A 14,689-nucleotide genomic window follows, 5' to 3' on the forward strand; every position below is an offset into this window, starting at 1 on the left:
GATGGAACTCTTGGGAATCTCGTTTTAGGATGGGGCTGCTTAGATGGCCTCTAAGAGCTGAAGACATCAATTCCTAGGAGCACATTTCTTTTTTGTTTTTCTTTTATTAACATATTTATTGGAGTATAATTGTTTACATTGTTGTGTTAGTTTCTGCTGTATAACAAAGTGAATCAGCTATACGTATACATATATCCCCATATCTTCTCCCTCTTGCGTTTCCCTCCCACCCTCCATATCCCACCACTCTAGGTGGTCACAAAGCACCGAGCTGATCTCCCTGTGCTATGAGGCTGCTTCCCACTAGCTACTTTACGTTTGGTGGTGTATATATGTCCATGCCACTCTCTCACTTCATCCCAGCTTACCCTTCCCCCTCCCCATATCCTCAAGTCCATTCTCTGTGTCTGTGTCTTTATTCCTGTCCTGCCCCCAGTTTCTTCAGAACCGTTTTTTATTATTTTAGATTCCATATATATGTGTTAGCATACGGTATTTGTTTTTGTCTTTCTAACTTACTTCACTCTGTATGACAGACTCTAGGTACATCCACGTCACTACAAATAACTCAATTTCGTTTCTTTTTATGGCTGAGTAATATTCCACTCTATATGTGTGCCACATCTTCTTTATCCATTCATCTGTTGATGGACACTTAAGTTGCTTCCATGTCCTGGCTATTGTAAATAGAGCTGCAGTGAACATTGTGGTACATGACTCTTTTTGAATTATGGTTTTCTCAGGGTATATGCCCAGTAGTGGGATTGCTGGGTCATATGGTAGTTCTCGTTTTTTAAGGAACCTCCAAACTGTTCTCCAGAGTGGCTGTATCAATTTACATTCCCACCAACAGTGCAAGAGGGTTCCCTTTTCTCCACACCCTCTCCAGTATTTATTGTTTGTAGATTTTATGGTGATGGCCATTCTGACTGGAGTGAGGTGATACCTCATTGTAGTTTTTTTTTTTTTTTTGCGATACACGGGCCTATCACGGCTGTGGCCTCTCCCATTGCAGAGCCCAGGCTCCGGACGCGCAGGTTCAGCGGCCATGGCTCATGGGCCCAGCCGCTCCGCGGCATGTGGGATCTTCCTGGACCAGGGCACGAACCCATGTCCCCTGCATCGGCAGGCGGACTCTCAACCACTGCACCACCAGGGAAGGCTCCCTCATTGTAGTTTTGATGTGCATTTCTCTAATGATTAGTGATGTTGAGCACTCTTTCATGTGTCTGTTGGCAATCTGTATATCTTCTTTAGAGAAATGTCTATTTAGGTCTTCTGCCCATTTTTGGATGGGTTGTTTGTTTTTTGGATATTGATCTGCATGAGCTGCTTGTAAATTTTGTAGATGAATCCTTTGTCAGTTGCTTCATTTGCAAATATTTTCTCCCATTCTGAAGGTTTTTTCGTCTTGTTTATGGTTTCCTTTGCTGTGCAAAAGCTTTGAAGTTTCATTACGTCCTCTTTGCTTATTTTTGATTTTATTTCCATTTCTCTAGGAGGTGGGTCAAAAAGGATCTTGCTGTGATTTATGACATAGAGTGTTCTGCCTATGTTTTCCTCTAAGAGTTTTATAGTGTCTGGCCTTACATTTAGGTCTTTAATGCATTTTGAGTTTATTTTTGTGTATGGTGTTAGGGAGTGTTCTAATTTCATTCTTTTACATATAGCTGTCCAGTTTTCCCAGCACCACTTATTGAAAAGGCTGCCTTTTCTCCATTGTATATTCTTTCCTCCTTTATCAAAGATAAGGTGACCATATGTGTGTGGGTTTATCTCTGGGCTTTCTATTCTGTTCCATTGATCCATATTTCTGTTTTTGTGCCACTACCATACTGTCTTGATTACTGTAGCTTTGTAGTATAGTCTGAAGTCAGGGAGCCTGATTCCTCCAGCTTCATTTTTCTTTCTCAAGATTGCTTTGGCTATTTGGGGTCTTTTGTTTTTCCATACAAATTGTGAAATTTTTTGTTCTAGTTCTGTGAAAAATGCCAGTGGCAGTTTGATAGGGATTGCATTGAATCTGTAGATTATTTGCGTAATAGAGTCATTTTCACAATGTTGATTCTTCCAATCCAAGAACATGGTATATCTCTCCATCTGTTTGTATCATCTTTAATTTCTTTCAACAGTGTCTTATAGATTTCTGCATACAGGTCTTTTGTCTCCTTAGGTAGGTTTATTCCTAGGTATTTTATTCTTTTTGTTGCAGTGGTAAATGGGAGTGTTTCCTTACTTTCTCTTTCAGATTTTTCATCATTAGTGTATAGGAATGCAAGAGATTTCTGTGCATTAATTTTGTATCCTGCTACTTTACCAAATTCATTGATTAGCTCTAGTAGTTTTCTGGTAGCCTCTTCAGGATTTTCTATGTATAATATCATGTCATCTGCAAACAGTGACAGTTTTACTTCTTTTCCAATTTGGATTCCTTTTATTTCTTTTTCTTCTCTGATTGCTGTGGTTAACCTTCCAAAACTATGTTGAATAAGAGTGGTGAGAGTGGGCAACCTTGTGTTCTTCCTGATCTTAGTGGAAATGGTTTCAGTTATTCACCATTGAGGACGATGTTGGCTGTGGGTTTGTCATATATGGCCTTTATTATATTGGCCTTTATTATGTCATATATGGCCTTTATTATATCTATGCCTACTTTCTGGAGGGTTTTTTTAAAATCGTAAATGGGTGTTGAGTTTTGTTGAAAGCTTTTTCTGCATCTCTTGAGATGATCATATGGTTTTTATCCTTCAGTTTGTTAATATGGTGTATCACATTGATTGATTTGCGTATATTGAAGAATCCTTGCATTCCTGCGATAAACCCCACTTGATCATGGTGTGTGATCCTTTTAATGTGTTGTTGGATTCTGTTTGCTAGTATTTTGTTGAGGATTTTCACATCTATGTTCATCAGTGATATTGGCTTGTAGTTTTCTTTTTTTGTGACATCTTTGTCTGGTTTTGGTATCAGGGTGATGGTGGCCTGGTAAAATGAGTTTGGGAGTGTTCTTCCTCTGCTATATTTTGGAAGAGTTTGAGAAGGATGGGTTTTAGCTCTTTGAATGTTTGATAGAATTCACCTGTGAAGCCATCTGGTCCTGGGCTTTTGTTTGTTGGAAGATTTTTAATCAAAGTTTCAATTTCAGTGCTTGTGATTGGTCTGTTTATAATTTCTATTTCTTCCTAGTTCAGTCTTGGAAGGTTGTGCTTTTCTAAGAATTTGTCCATTTCTTCCAGATTGTCCATTTTATTGGCATAGAGTTGCTTGTAGTAATCTCTCATGATCCTTTGTATTTCTGCAGTGTCAGTTGTTACTTCTCCTTTTTCATTTCTAATTCTGTTGATTTGAGTCTTCTCCCTTTTTTTCTTGATGATTCTGGCTAATGGATTATCAATTTTGTTTATCTTCTCAAAGAACCAGCTTTTAGTTTTATTGACCTTTGCTATCATTTCCTTTATATCTTTTTCATTTATTTCTGATCTGGTCTTTATGATTTCTTTCCTTTTGCTAACTTTGGGTTTTTTTTTTGTTGTTGTTCTTCTTTCTCTAATTGCTTTAAGTGTAAGGTTAGGTTGATTATTTGAGATTTTTCTTGTTTCTTGAGGCAGGATTGTATTGCTATAAACTTCCCTCTTAGAACTGCTTTTGCTGCATCCCATAGGTTTTGGGCCGTCGTGTTTTCATTGTCATTTGTTTCTAGGTATTTTTTTTATTTCCCCTTTGATTTCTTCAGTGATCTCTTGGTTATTTAGTAGTGTATTGTTTAGCCTCCATGTGTTTGTATTTTTTACAGACTTTTTCCTGTAATTGATATCTAGTCTCATAGCATTGTGGTCGGAAAAGGTACTTGATATGATTTCTGTTTTCTTAAATTTACTGAGGCTTGACTTGTGACCCAAGATATGATCTATCCTGCAGAATGTTCCATGAGCACTTGAGAAGAGTGTGTATTCTGTTGTTTTTGGATGGAATGTCATATAAATATCAATTAAGTCCATCTTGTTTAATGTGTCATTTAAAGCTTGTGTTTCCTTATTTATTTTCATTTTGGATGATCTGTCCTTTGGTGAAAGTGGGGTCTTAACATCTCCTACTATGATTGTGTTACTGTTGATTTCCCCTTTTATGGCTGTTAGCATTTGCCTTAAGTTGAGGTGCTCCTATGTTGGGTGCATAAATATTTACAATTGTTATATCTTCTTCTTGGATTGATCATTTGATCATTATGTAGTGTCCTTCTTTGTCTCTTGTAATAGTCTTTATTTTAAAGTCTATTTTGTCTGATATGAGAATTGCTACTCCAGCTTTCTTTGGATTTCCATTTTAATGGAATATCTTTTTCCATCCCCTCACTTTCAGTCTGTGTGTTTCCCTAGGTCTGAAGTGGGTCTCCTGTAGACAGCATATATATGCGTCTTGCTTTTGTACCCATTCAGCGAGTCTGTATCTTTTGGTTGGAGCATTTAAACCATTTACATTTAAGGTATTTATCAATATGTATGTTCCTATTACCATTTTCTTAATTTCTTTGGGTTTGTTATTGTAGGTCTTTTCCTTCCTTTGTGTTTCCTGCCTAGAGAAGTTCCTTTAGCATTTGTTGTAAAGCTGGATTGGTGGTGCTGAATTCTCTTAGCTTTTGCTTCTCTGTAAAGGTTTTAATTCCTCCATGGAATCTGAATGAGATCCTGCTGGGTAGACTAATATTGGTATAGGTTTTTCCCTTTCATCACTTTAAATATGTCCTGCCACTCCCTCTGGCTTTCAGAGTTTCTGCTGAAAGATCAGTTGTTAACCTTATGGGGATTCCCTTGTATGTTATTTGTTGCTTTTCCCTTGCTGCTTTCAATATTTTTTCTTTGTATTTAATTTTTGATAGTTTGATTAATATGTGTCTTGGCATGTTTCTCCTTGGATTTATCCAGTATGGGACTCTCTGTTTCCTGCACTTGATCGACTATTTCCTTTCCCATATTAGGGAAGTTTTCAACTATAATCTCTTCAAATATTTTCTCAGTCCCTTTCTTTTTCTCCTCCTCTTCTGGGACCCCTATAATTCAAATGTTGGTGTGTTTAATGTTGTCCCAGAGGTCTCTGAGACTGTCCTCAGTTCTTTTCAGTCTTTTTTCTTTATTCTGCTCTGCAGTAGTTATTTCCAGTATTTTATCTTCCAGGTCACTTATCCATTCTTCTGCCTCAGTTATTCTGCTTGTTGGTTCCTTCTAGAGAATTTTTAATTTCATTTATTGTGTTGTTCATCATTGTTTGTTTGCTCTTTAGTTCTTCTAGTTCCTTGTTAAACGTTTCTTGTGTTTTCTCCATTCTATTTCCAAGATTTTGGATCATCTTTACTATCATTACTCTGAATTCTTTTTCAGGTAGACTGCCTATTTCCTCTTCATTTATTTGGTTTGGTGGGTTTTTACCTTGCTCCTTCAACTGCTCCGTATTTCTCTGTCATCTCATTTTGCTTAACTTACTGTGTTTGGGGTCTCCTTTTTGCAGGCTGCAGGTTCATAGTACCTGTTGTTTTTGGTGTCTGCCCCCAGTGGGTATGGTTGGTTCAGTGGGTTGTGTAGGCATCCTGGTGCAGGGGACTGGTGCCTGTGTTCTGGTGGGTGGGGCTGGATCTTGTCTTTCTGGTGGGCAGGACCGTGTCTGGTGGTGTGTTTTGGAGTGTCTGTGAACTTATGATTTTAGGCAGTCTCTCTGTTAATGGGTGGGGTTGTGTTGCTATCTTGCTAGTTGTTTCACATGGGGTGTCCAGCACTGGAGCTTGCTGGTCGTTGAGTGGAGCTGGGTCTTAACGTTGAGATGGAGATCTCTGGGAGAGCTTTCACCAATTGATATTATGTGGGCCCGGGAGGTCTCTGGTGGTCCAGTGTCCTGAACTCGGCTCTCCCACCTCTGAGGCTTTGGCCTGACACCCGGCAGGAGTACAAAGACTCTGTCAGCCATACGGGTCAGAAGAAAAGGGAGAAAAATAAATAAATAAAATAAAATAAGTTTATTAAAATAAAAAAATTATTAAACTAAAAAATAAAGTACTTAAAAAAAATAGAGCAACAAAACCAATAAACAAATCCACCAATGATAACAAGCCCTAAAAACTAAACTAAGAGAAACATATAAATTAGAAACTAGTCAGTCGCATACAGCAAACCCAAAGTCTACAGTTGCTCCCAAAGTCCACTGCCTCAATTTTGGGATGATTCGTTATCTATTCAGGAATTCCACAGATGCAGGGTACATCAAGTTGAATGTGGAGATTTAATCTGCTGCTCCTGAGGCTGCATGGAGGAATTTCGCTTTCTCTTCTTTGTTCACACAGCTCCTGGAGTTCAGCTTTGGATTTGGCCCCGCCTTTGCATGTAAGTTGCCCTGTGGCGTCTGTTCTTCACCCAGGCAGGAGGGGGTTAAAGGAGAGGCTGATTAGGGGGCTCTGGCTCACTCAGGCTGGTGGGGGGGGGGAGGGAGGGGTATGGAATGCGGGGCGAGCCTGTGGCAGCAGAGGCTGGCCTGATGTTGCCAACAGCCTGAGATGCGCCGTGTGTTCTCCTGGGGAAGTTGTCCCTGGATCACGGGACCCTGGCAGTGGCGGGCTGCACAGGATCCCGGGAGGGGAGGTGTGGATAGTGACCTGTGCTTGCACACAGGCTTCTTGGTGGCTGCAGCAGCAGCCTTAGCATTTTCATGCCTGTCTCTGGTGTCCGCGCTGATAGCCGCGACTCGTGCCCATCTCAGGAGCTTGTTTAGGCAGTGTTTTGCCTTCTGTGTGCAGACTAGGAAGGAATCCCCTCTCCTCACGCACCCCGAAACAATGGTCTCTTGACTCTTAGGCAGTTCCAGACTTTTTCCCAGACTCCCTCCCGGCTAGCTGTGGCGCACTAGCCCCCTTCAGGCTGTGTTCATGCAGCCAACCCCAGTCCTCTTCCTGAGATCTGACCTCTGAAGCCCGAGCCTCAGCTCCCAGCCCCCACCTGCCCCAGGGGGGGAGCAGAGAAGCGTCTCAGGCTGGTGAGTGCTGGTCGGCACCGATGCTCTGTGCAGGAATCTCTCTGCTTTGCCCTCTGCATCCCTGTTGCTGCGCTCTTCTCTCTGGCTCCAAAGCTTCCCCCCAACCCCCCTGTCTCCACCAGTGAAGGGGCTTCCTAGTGTGTGGAAACTTTTCCTCCTTCACAGCTCCCTCCCAGTGGTGCAGGTCCCGTCCCTATTCTTTTGTCTCTGGTTTTTTTGTTTTTTCTTTTGCCCTACCCAGGTACTTGGGAGTTTCTTGCCTTTTGGGAAGTCTGAGGTCTTCTGCCAGCATTCAGTAGGTGTTCTGTAGGAGTTGTTCCACATATAGATGTATTTTTGATGTATATGTGGGGAGGAAGGTGATCTCCACGTCTTACTCCTCTGCCATCTTGAAGGTCCTCCAGGAGCACATTTCTTAATAAAATTCTTCTAGGGAAGTCTGGGAGTTATTCTCAAAGTTTTCAGGCACACAATATAACAGGAAGACATGGGGAGATTATCCCAAGATAACTAAAGAAGAGTTAGAGAAGGGAAAGAGGCCAGTGTTCAAGAGCATTAATGTGGAGGCACAGGGAAATTTGCCTGGGGTGAATTAAATGAGCTGTGGGGAAATGGAATGAAAATGGCAGCATAGTACAATGGGACCTGTCTTGATACCCAGTAATTGAGGGGGATGAAAAGATAGGAAAATAAATGAGACTGTGAGTAAGGGGCAGAAGAATTTTCAGAGTGTGACCAACATTCCATATAAATCACCTCTCATTCAGATGTAGGAGATTTTTACCTTACATGGAAAAACAAATATCCCAAGAGAACCACAGATCTGTGACTTCTATGTAAATGATACCTTTTCACTCCTCAGCTAAAATGCTATGAAAATGGAATCTTGAAAAATACCGGAAAAAAGCAAACCACATAAACCCAGTTTCATCAGACATTCAAAGACACACACATGCTAATTCTCATGGTTTGGACTGGGCACTGATCAGCCTTTGTCCTATTTGATAACTGCCTTGGCAGATGGGGTAATATCACTCTTTATCTCAAAAAGTTAAAATTCAATCTACAGAGAGGCATTCAAGGGCCTGCATGACTTTGCTTCAAGGTACTTTTATCTCCTCACCTTCTACACCTCATCTCTCCACAAACCCATATTCCAACTTTATGCCTGCTGCTTCTCCTCAGACAGTAATTTTTCTCCCTACTGCCTTCTCCCTTGGGGATCTCATACACCCCCCAGTGCTTTAATACGCAGTGTCACCTCTCTGCCCAAGATTCCCACCAGCTTCAGTGTCACTCCTGATCTCTGGCTCCATGTTTCCCAATGCCTGGTGGATTTCACCTGGATGTCCAATACAGCTTTTAAGATGCCCAGTATGAAACTGACCTGATCATCATATTTTCTAGCTCTTAAACTGCCTTTTCTGCTTCCTTGAATGGTACCATCCCCTCAGACACTCGGGCCTGCAACTTTGAAGGTGTGACTCTTTGTTGCCTCTCATATCCAATTAATTGCTAAGTCCTACTGACCTGGTCACCACAGTGTTTCTTTACTCTTTCTTCTTTTTATTAGTGACAGTAGCTATAACTTCAACTCTGTCCACTGTCTTTCTCTTCTAATCGTGTTTACGTGCTGCTGCCAAAAAAACCATCTTAAATGGATTCTGCTCCTCTGTGCTATTCCACTGTTCAAAAATGTCAATGGACCTCTAGTGTCAAGTATTCACTTTCCTTAGCCTGATGTCAAAGATCCTGTGATATCTCAACGGAACTTACTTTTCAGACTTGGATCTTCTCTTTCCTTTCATGCTGTGACTAAAGAGAACTCCTCAAGATATCCTGACTGTGCCTTATACTTTCCACCTCCAAGTAGTTCATTCTGTTCTTTTGCTTGGAATGTCCATTCTTCTTTCCTTGACGCACATGTCCAAATTCCAAGTCTTCTTCAAGAATAAGCACACATTTTATCGTATTAATTAAGCCTTCCCTTGAAGGTGATCACACTTTCCTTGAACTTTACATATTTGTTTCTAAACTTTGGCATGCTTATAACTTTATTTTTTGTAGTTCTACTTTTAGTTTTTTGAGGACCTCCAGACTGTTTTCATAGTGGTTGTACTAATTTTCAATCCTACCAACACTTATAACTTTCTAAGTTATTTCTCCTTGTGTTTTAATCTTTTTTATCTTTTCTCCCCTACTTGACTTATTCACTTCTGAATTTCTCCACATCATTTAGTGTAAAAAAAGGATAGAGTCACTCAAAGAATTGAGCATTGGTAGGAGAGAAAAGAGCTCATGTGAGTGAGTGGAATATACTTAAGAATGAATGCTGGTGACTGAAAGGGTATGGAAATTATTTTGATCATACCTCTCCATGGGAAGGTGAGGACATTATGTCATCTGCATAATACCATACATCTGGATGAAAACTGAACAATTCTGTCACCAACATTATTTGCCAAAAGCCCAGATGTCGAGTATTGCTTAATCAAATAATCTGGGTGTCTTTATATGAAAAAAAAAGTGAGAGAGTTTAATATAGAAACAACATTAGGAAAGAGAAATACATTTTGGGGAATCTTAGTGGATCTTCATTTATTATCTAAAGTTGAAAATGTTTTAGATTTAGGCTTGTCCCACTTCTTTAAGACCTTACTAGATGTAACACAAAGTTGACATTGCCCATTTCCTCTCACTCTGTCTTGTGGGCTGGGTTAGATTATAAAAATGTCACCTTTTTATTCTGGTGGAGTTGGGGTTGGAATGATTGTTTCTTTTTGTTTAAAAAAACTTTTACTTCTGTGTATGGTTTATCTTTATGCTTTCTTTCTAATCCCTAAAATAATCATTACTTCAGGTTTCTCATGCGTAACATCCATAACAATTTTGGTAATCTTTGGTTCTGATTAATGAAACTCTAGTCAGTATTGTGTTCATCTTTTTACATACAATAATGGTCTGGAATCTTCACAACAACAGGCATATATATTAGATTGTTTCTTATACTAGATTGGATTGAATGGTTTCCAAGTCGAGTTTGTAATTTAAGCATCACATTGCAAGATTCTTGCAAGAAAATTTGAGTAAGCTTCTTTTAAGATGGTGAACCTTTGGGAGATCTATAGGCCTCTTGGGGCAAAGAATAAATAGAGGCTGCTAATACCAGTGCAGTGTGAATGCTGAAGCATCACCAAAATCTCTCTTCAGGGTAACACATGTATTTATACTACAGAACTTATTTGTATTCACTAAACTCCAGCTGATAACCTAAAGTCCTGAGTGCACAATAAGAAGTGATGCAATTCATTGCCTAGTCAATGACCCATTGTTTGTTGAATCTTTTCATGAGGTTCACGTCTCTTACCAGGAGGTTTTCAGTATATGGGTCAAATTTCTCATGTTCATTTGTTTGCAAAACAGACCATATCCTAATCCAAACCATTTATGAGAATTCTCTAAAGCTGCCACCAGCCTTCTGGGCCACTCCATCATTTAACAAAGACAGTTGTAAATGTCCTATTTGTTCATGCTCTGAGTAATTAATTTTAAATGTTTGATAAAAATATGTAGTAAATGGTTCAATACCATGAGATTTGATGTGAAAAGGGATATTTGAAAAGGCATGGTGAATGTTTCACAGTTTGAAACGCTCAGCTTAGCTCAAGTTGCTTTAAACACAGTGTGTCCTGGGGATGCCCACTGAATTGCAGCTTTCTCCAGTCTCTCCTAGATGGGTCTTACACATTGGTATACACTTCCGCTCTGGATCTGCATTCTGTTCCCCATTGGGACTGTAGTACTCCCTGGAGTACTATTCTAATTGCTTTGAGCCCTGACAACCCCCTCCTCTCTACTCCCACCAGGTTGGACCAAGTTCTCCATACTCCCAGTCACAAAAGAGGTCTTGTTTCAATCCAGAGAGAACATAGACATGGCTGTCCTTACTCAAGTATCACCACTGCTTTACCTGCTTACCTGAACTTCACCCCCTTCCTCCCTTCTACCCTTACAGTCAGATGTCTAGGATATCAAAGGAGGCCTTGAATAGATACAATTTTCTTGAATGTTCTTGGATGTTGTAATGTGACTGCTGGCACACTCCTCCAACCCCAAGGTGATCAGTTTTCCTTACTCTATAAGGACACCCTGTTCCTAGCTAACCTTGCCACCTCAGTTAGCTCAGTACTCCTTGTCTATACCCATTGGGTTTTCTAGCATCCGACTTTGGGTGCTTATGATAAAATGTTAGTTCTTTCCATTTTACAATTTTTCATGGTGAAAAAAAGTTTCTTTACAATTTAAAATATGGACCTTACTATTTATTTCCATTAATTCCCAAGAGAAGTAATTAATTAATTTTGAAGTTTACTTTAGGTGAAAATACTTTGTAAGACTGTTCCCTGATAGCTATTCTGCTGGATGGTTAACTAACAAAGGAAAAACTGCACAAATAGATGTTTCTACCAGAAGGACTTTCTCTGGAACAAACATCTCCTAAAAACATCCCTCACTCTTTTTGTTTCATTTAATAAAACAATGAAATATTTAGTGCAACCAGGCAACAGGCTTTTTTGGACTAGTCTCTATGGATGGTTCAGAGAATATTCTTCTGTTAGATGAAAGAATATAGACATACTACAGCATAAAATACAATATATGGAGTTAAAATTGACAATTAGGAAATCTAGAGTTAAAAGAAGTATTACCTTAGGGTCATGTATTCCAGAAAGCTCTTCATAGATCTTCTCACCTACCATGACAGCAGCCAAATTCGCCGTGTATGTAGAAAGGCAAAACATACAGAAAATGGCCCAAAGGTTCATCAGAAACCTTCCAGTCCAGCATTTTGGGGGTTTGATGGCTGCTGTTCTACCAAACAAGAGGGCATAACAGACATTCAAGGCTGAAGAGAAGGAGAAAACTTTACTTCTGTTCCGCCCCTTGGGAGTCATACCAAAGGGGCTCTTCCATTCATAGAGAGTGAGGAAGATGGCAGTGATGTGCAGAGCCACAAAAATCCCCAGCCACATTGTCCAATGGAGTGGCCACATGAAGGCTCCAATGGGAGCTGCTGTGTCTCGGGTCCTCACTAAGATGCCCAAGCTGGTGGAGAAGAAAGGACTGGTGAAATCTATCACCTGGCTTCGTGCAGTATTGATGCTGAAGGAAGTGACTGCCATGTGGGCTGACCCACTGAGGAGTTCACCCACCAGCCCAGTCCAGTGCCCATTTTTCCAGGCTCCATATTTGCCATCCCCAACAATATAGAGATCAAAGTCAAAGTTCATGTCTTCTGCTAGCTTTTCCAGCAGATCAATGCAATATCCATAGCAGCACTTCTTGAATTTGATGGGCACTGTATCATTACTGCTATGAAGGCTGCTAAAAAGGCTGTCCAGTATGGAAGAATCATTAGTCATGGGGTCTAGACAGAGTTGGCCAGCAGGGCACAAGCCTTCATCATCTACCTCCCGTGTGAAGACAAATGGATGTTCGATCAAAGTAACTACTCGCAAGTGTAGCTTACTTGGGTGTTGGAAGTGGGTTTTGTGCCTCTGGGCTTGCTCTGGCCATATTCCATAGTCCATGATAATCTTCCCCTGCTGCCAGCTGCCCAAGCGTGTCCACATTGGCTTTCCCAGGGGGTCATGTTGCAGATTCCAGATGAAAAAGTTGTTTTCTGAGCTGATGATAGTGGAACCTTTTACTTTGATGGAACCACTGAGGCCTCTGAAAGTGGTGTTGGCTAGAAACCTGGCAAAGAGGAGCAAAGGCAAAAAGTGAGGGAGAGAGGTGAGGCCAAAGTCCGGAAGCAGTGCTCATCTTTTCTTCTCTGTCTTAATAAGAAGAAACTCTATTTTTTTTCAAAAGGCACTGCCTGTAATTACTTTAGGAATTAATAAGCTGGACCCTTTCTAGGACAAGAGTCCCTATTTCATTGAGCAAATGAGATCTCAACCTCAGGTTCTAACACCTGGGCTGGGTGCTTGACTTGTGGTCTTACTCCAAATCTTTATTCCTAGTTAAGGAATGTGTTAATTGTTTTCTGTTGTAAATGGTTAATTATATATTCTTACAAATTTCCAAGCTATGAAGGTTCTCAGCATCTTTAACATGTCTCATTTCTACTGCTCACCACATTCAATTGCAAATAAATCAGCTCAATAAATATATTCTCTTTGGTGCAAGGAATAAGTTATAATACATATGTATATACTTTTATGATTGCTTAAAATTATATTCATAATTCTAGAAAATAGCCAAATCTTGTTATCAGTGTTTAGCGTGGAAACAATCAACATGTCTGTCCCCATGAGGCCAGTCTAAGCTGCATGTTGGATACCATCCATGGAATAAAGAAAAAGATGATAAATAGACTTGCAGTTCCCAGGACAGCCTCAGGCTAACCTCCCTCTAAGTCATTAGAGAAAAACAATTGGATCTGGCTCTAGAGAGAGCTTCTGCCAGAAGTCAAAGAAAGGAAAATTACCAACTGAATGATATACTGATTCCTAACCCTGGGAACCAGGGCGCTGTCAGTATATGTTCTGCTATGGACAAGGCAGGGAAATGCTTGGACAGTCTCTGTCTTTCTTGAGTTTGGGAAGATAAGACAATGAGAGGTAATATATGAGCTCGAGGCACCTCTGTACTGTTTTTTTTTTTTCAGTACGCGGGCCTCTCACTGCTGTGGCCTCTCCCGCCGCGGAGCACAGGCTCCTCCGCGGCATGCGGGATCCCCCCGGACCGGGGCACGAACCCATGTCCCCTGCACCGGCAGGCGGACTCCCAACCACTGCGCCACCAGGGAAGCCCCCTCTGTACTCTTAATTATGGCCTTGTGTCAGAAATAAAGCCCACACTTTGACATCAAACACACCTGTGTTAGAATATTGGTCCACCCACCTTCTAGTATTGTCCTTGGACACAAATTTACTGAACTCTAAGCTTCAGTTTTGTCATCAGCAAAATGGGGGAGGTAATTACATTTTTATTTTTAAATTATTTCTACTTCAAGGGTTAGAAATAATGCATGTGAAGTATATACCACACCTTTTGACATAGAACAGATGTTCCAGATATGGTAATTATTATTTAATGTCATTCAAATTTTTTCAATCAAGGCTGTCCCAGGTCACTTTTCCTAGTCTTTTAATAGAACTTTTCTAGTTGGAGGCACAAAGTACTGCATTATGATAAACTCATAGAGGCTACTCAAGACTTATTTCAAATTAAAAGAAATTAAATTGAAATGTGGACTGTAACATAGAAGATTTTTATGAGGAGTTGGATGATACAGAATGTGTTTCTTCATGAAACACATTCATCCATTGCTTGCCACAAACATTACTCTGTAATTTATAAATGCAAATACCAGTAGTAAGAAGTTGTGCTGCCATAGAAGAAACAGGAAAATCAGAAAGTGTGAAGAATATACTAATTTTCATTAGAGATATAAATGTAAATCACATTTGAAGATGCTACTGTCACTAAATGCAATGAAACTGCTCATTTTGGTAGATTGCATATAATAGTAATTATTCATGTTAGCTCTCCCCAGTGGGACTCTACCACTTAAAATGAATTCTATTTAGCAACAAGTAATGAAACCTCAGTTATCTTAGACTTTCAAACAGTTTTCTGCTTCTTTAGGGAAGTAGGGAACCAAATC

General features: G+C 40.2%; 1 protein-coding gene across 1 annotated transcript in view; it reads right to left on the minus strand.

Moving 5' to 3' along the window:
* GRIN3A (glutamate ionotropic receptor NMDA type subunit 3A) overlaps positions 1-14,689 on the minus strand; it is a 144,977-nt gene that overhangs the window by 74,421 nt on the left and 55,867 nt on the right. Inside the window, exon 3 of the mRNA XM_022600257.2 lies at positions 11,724-12,771. Coding sequence (XP_022455965.1) covers positions 11,724-12,771 — 1,048 coding nt within the window. The remainder of the gene's footprint in view (positions 1-11,723; positions 12,772-14,689) is intronic.

Source organism: Delphinapterus leucas, chromosome 6 (genome assembly GCF_059928025.1).
Source record: "Delphinapterus leucas isolate spDelLeu-1000000601 "Yukka" chromosome 6, BTC_Dleu_Yukka2, whole genome shotgun sequence".
NCBI classification, from domain to species: Eukaryota; Metazoa; Chordata; class Mammalia; order Artiodactyla; family Monodontidae; genus Delphinapterus; species Delphinapterus leucas.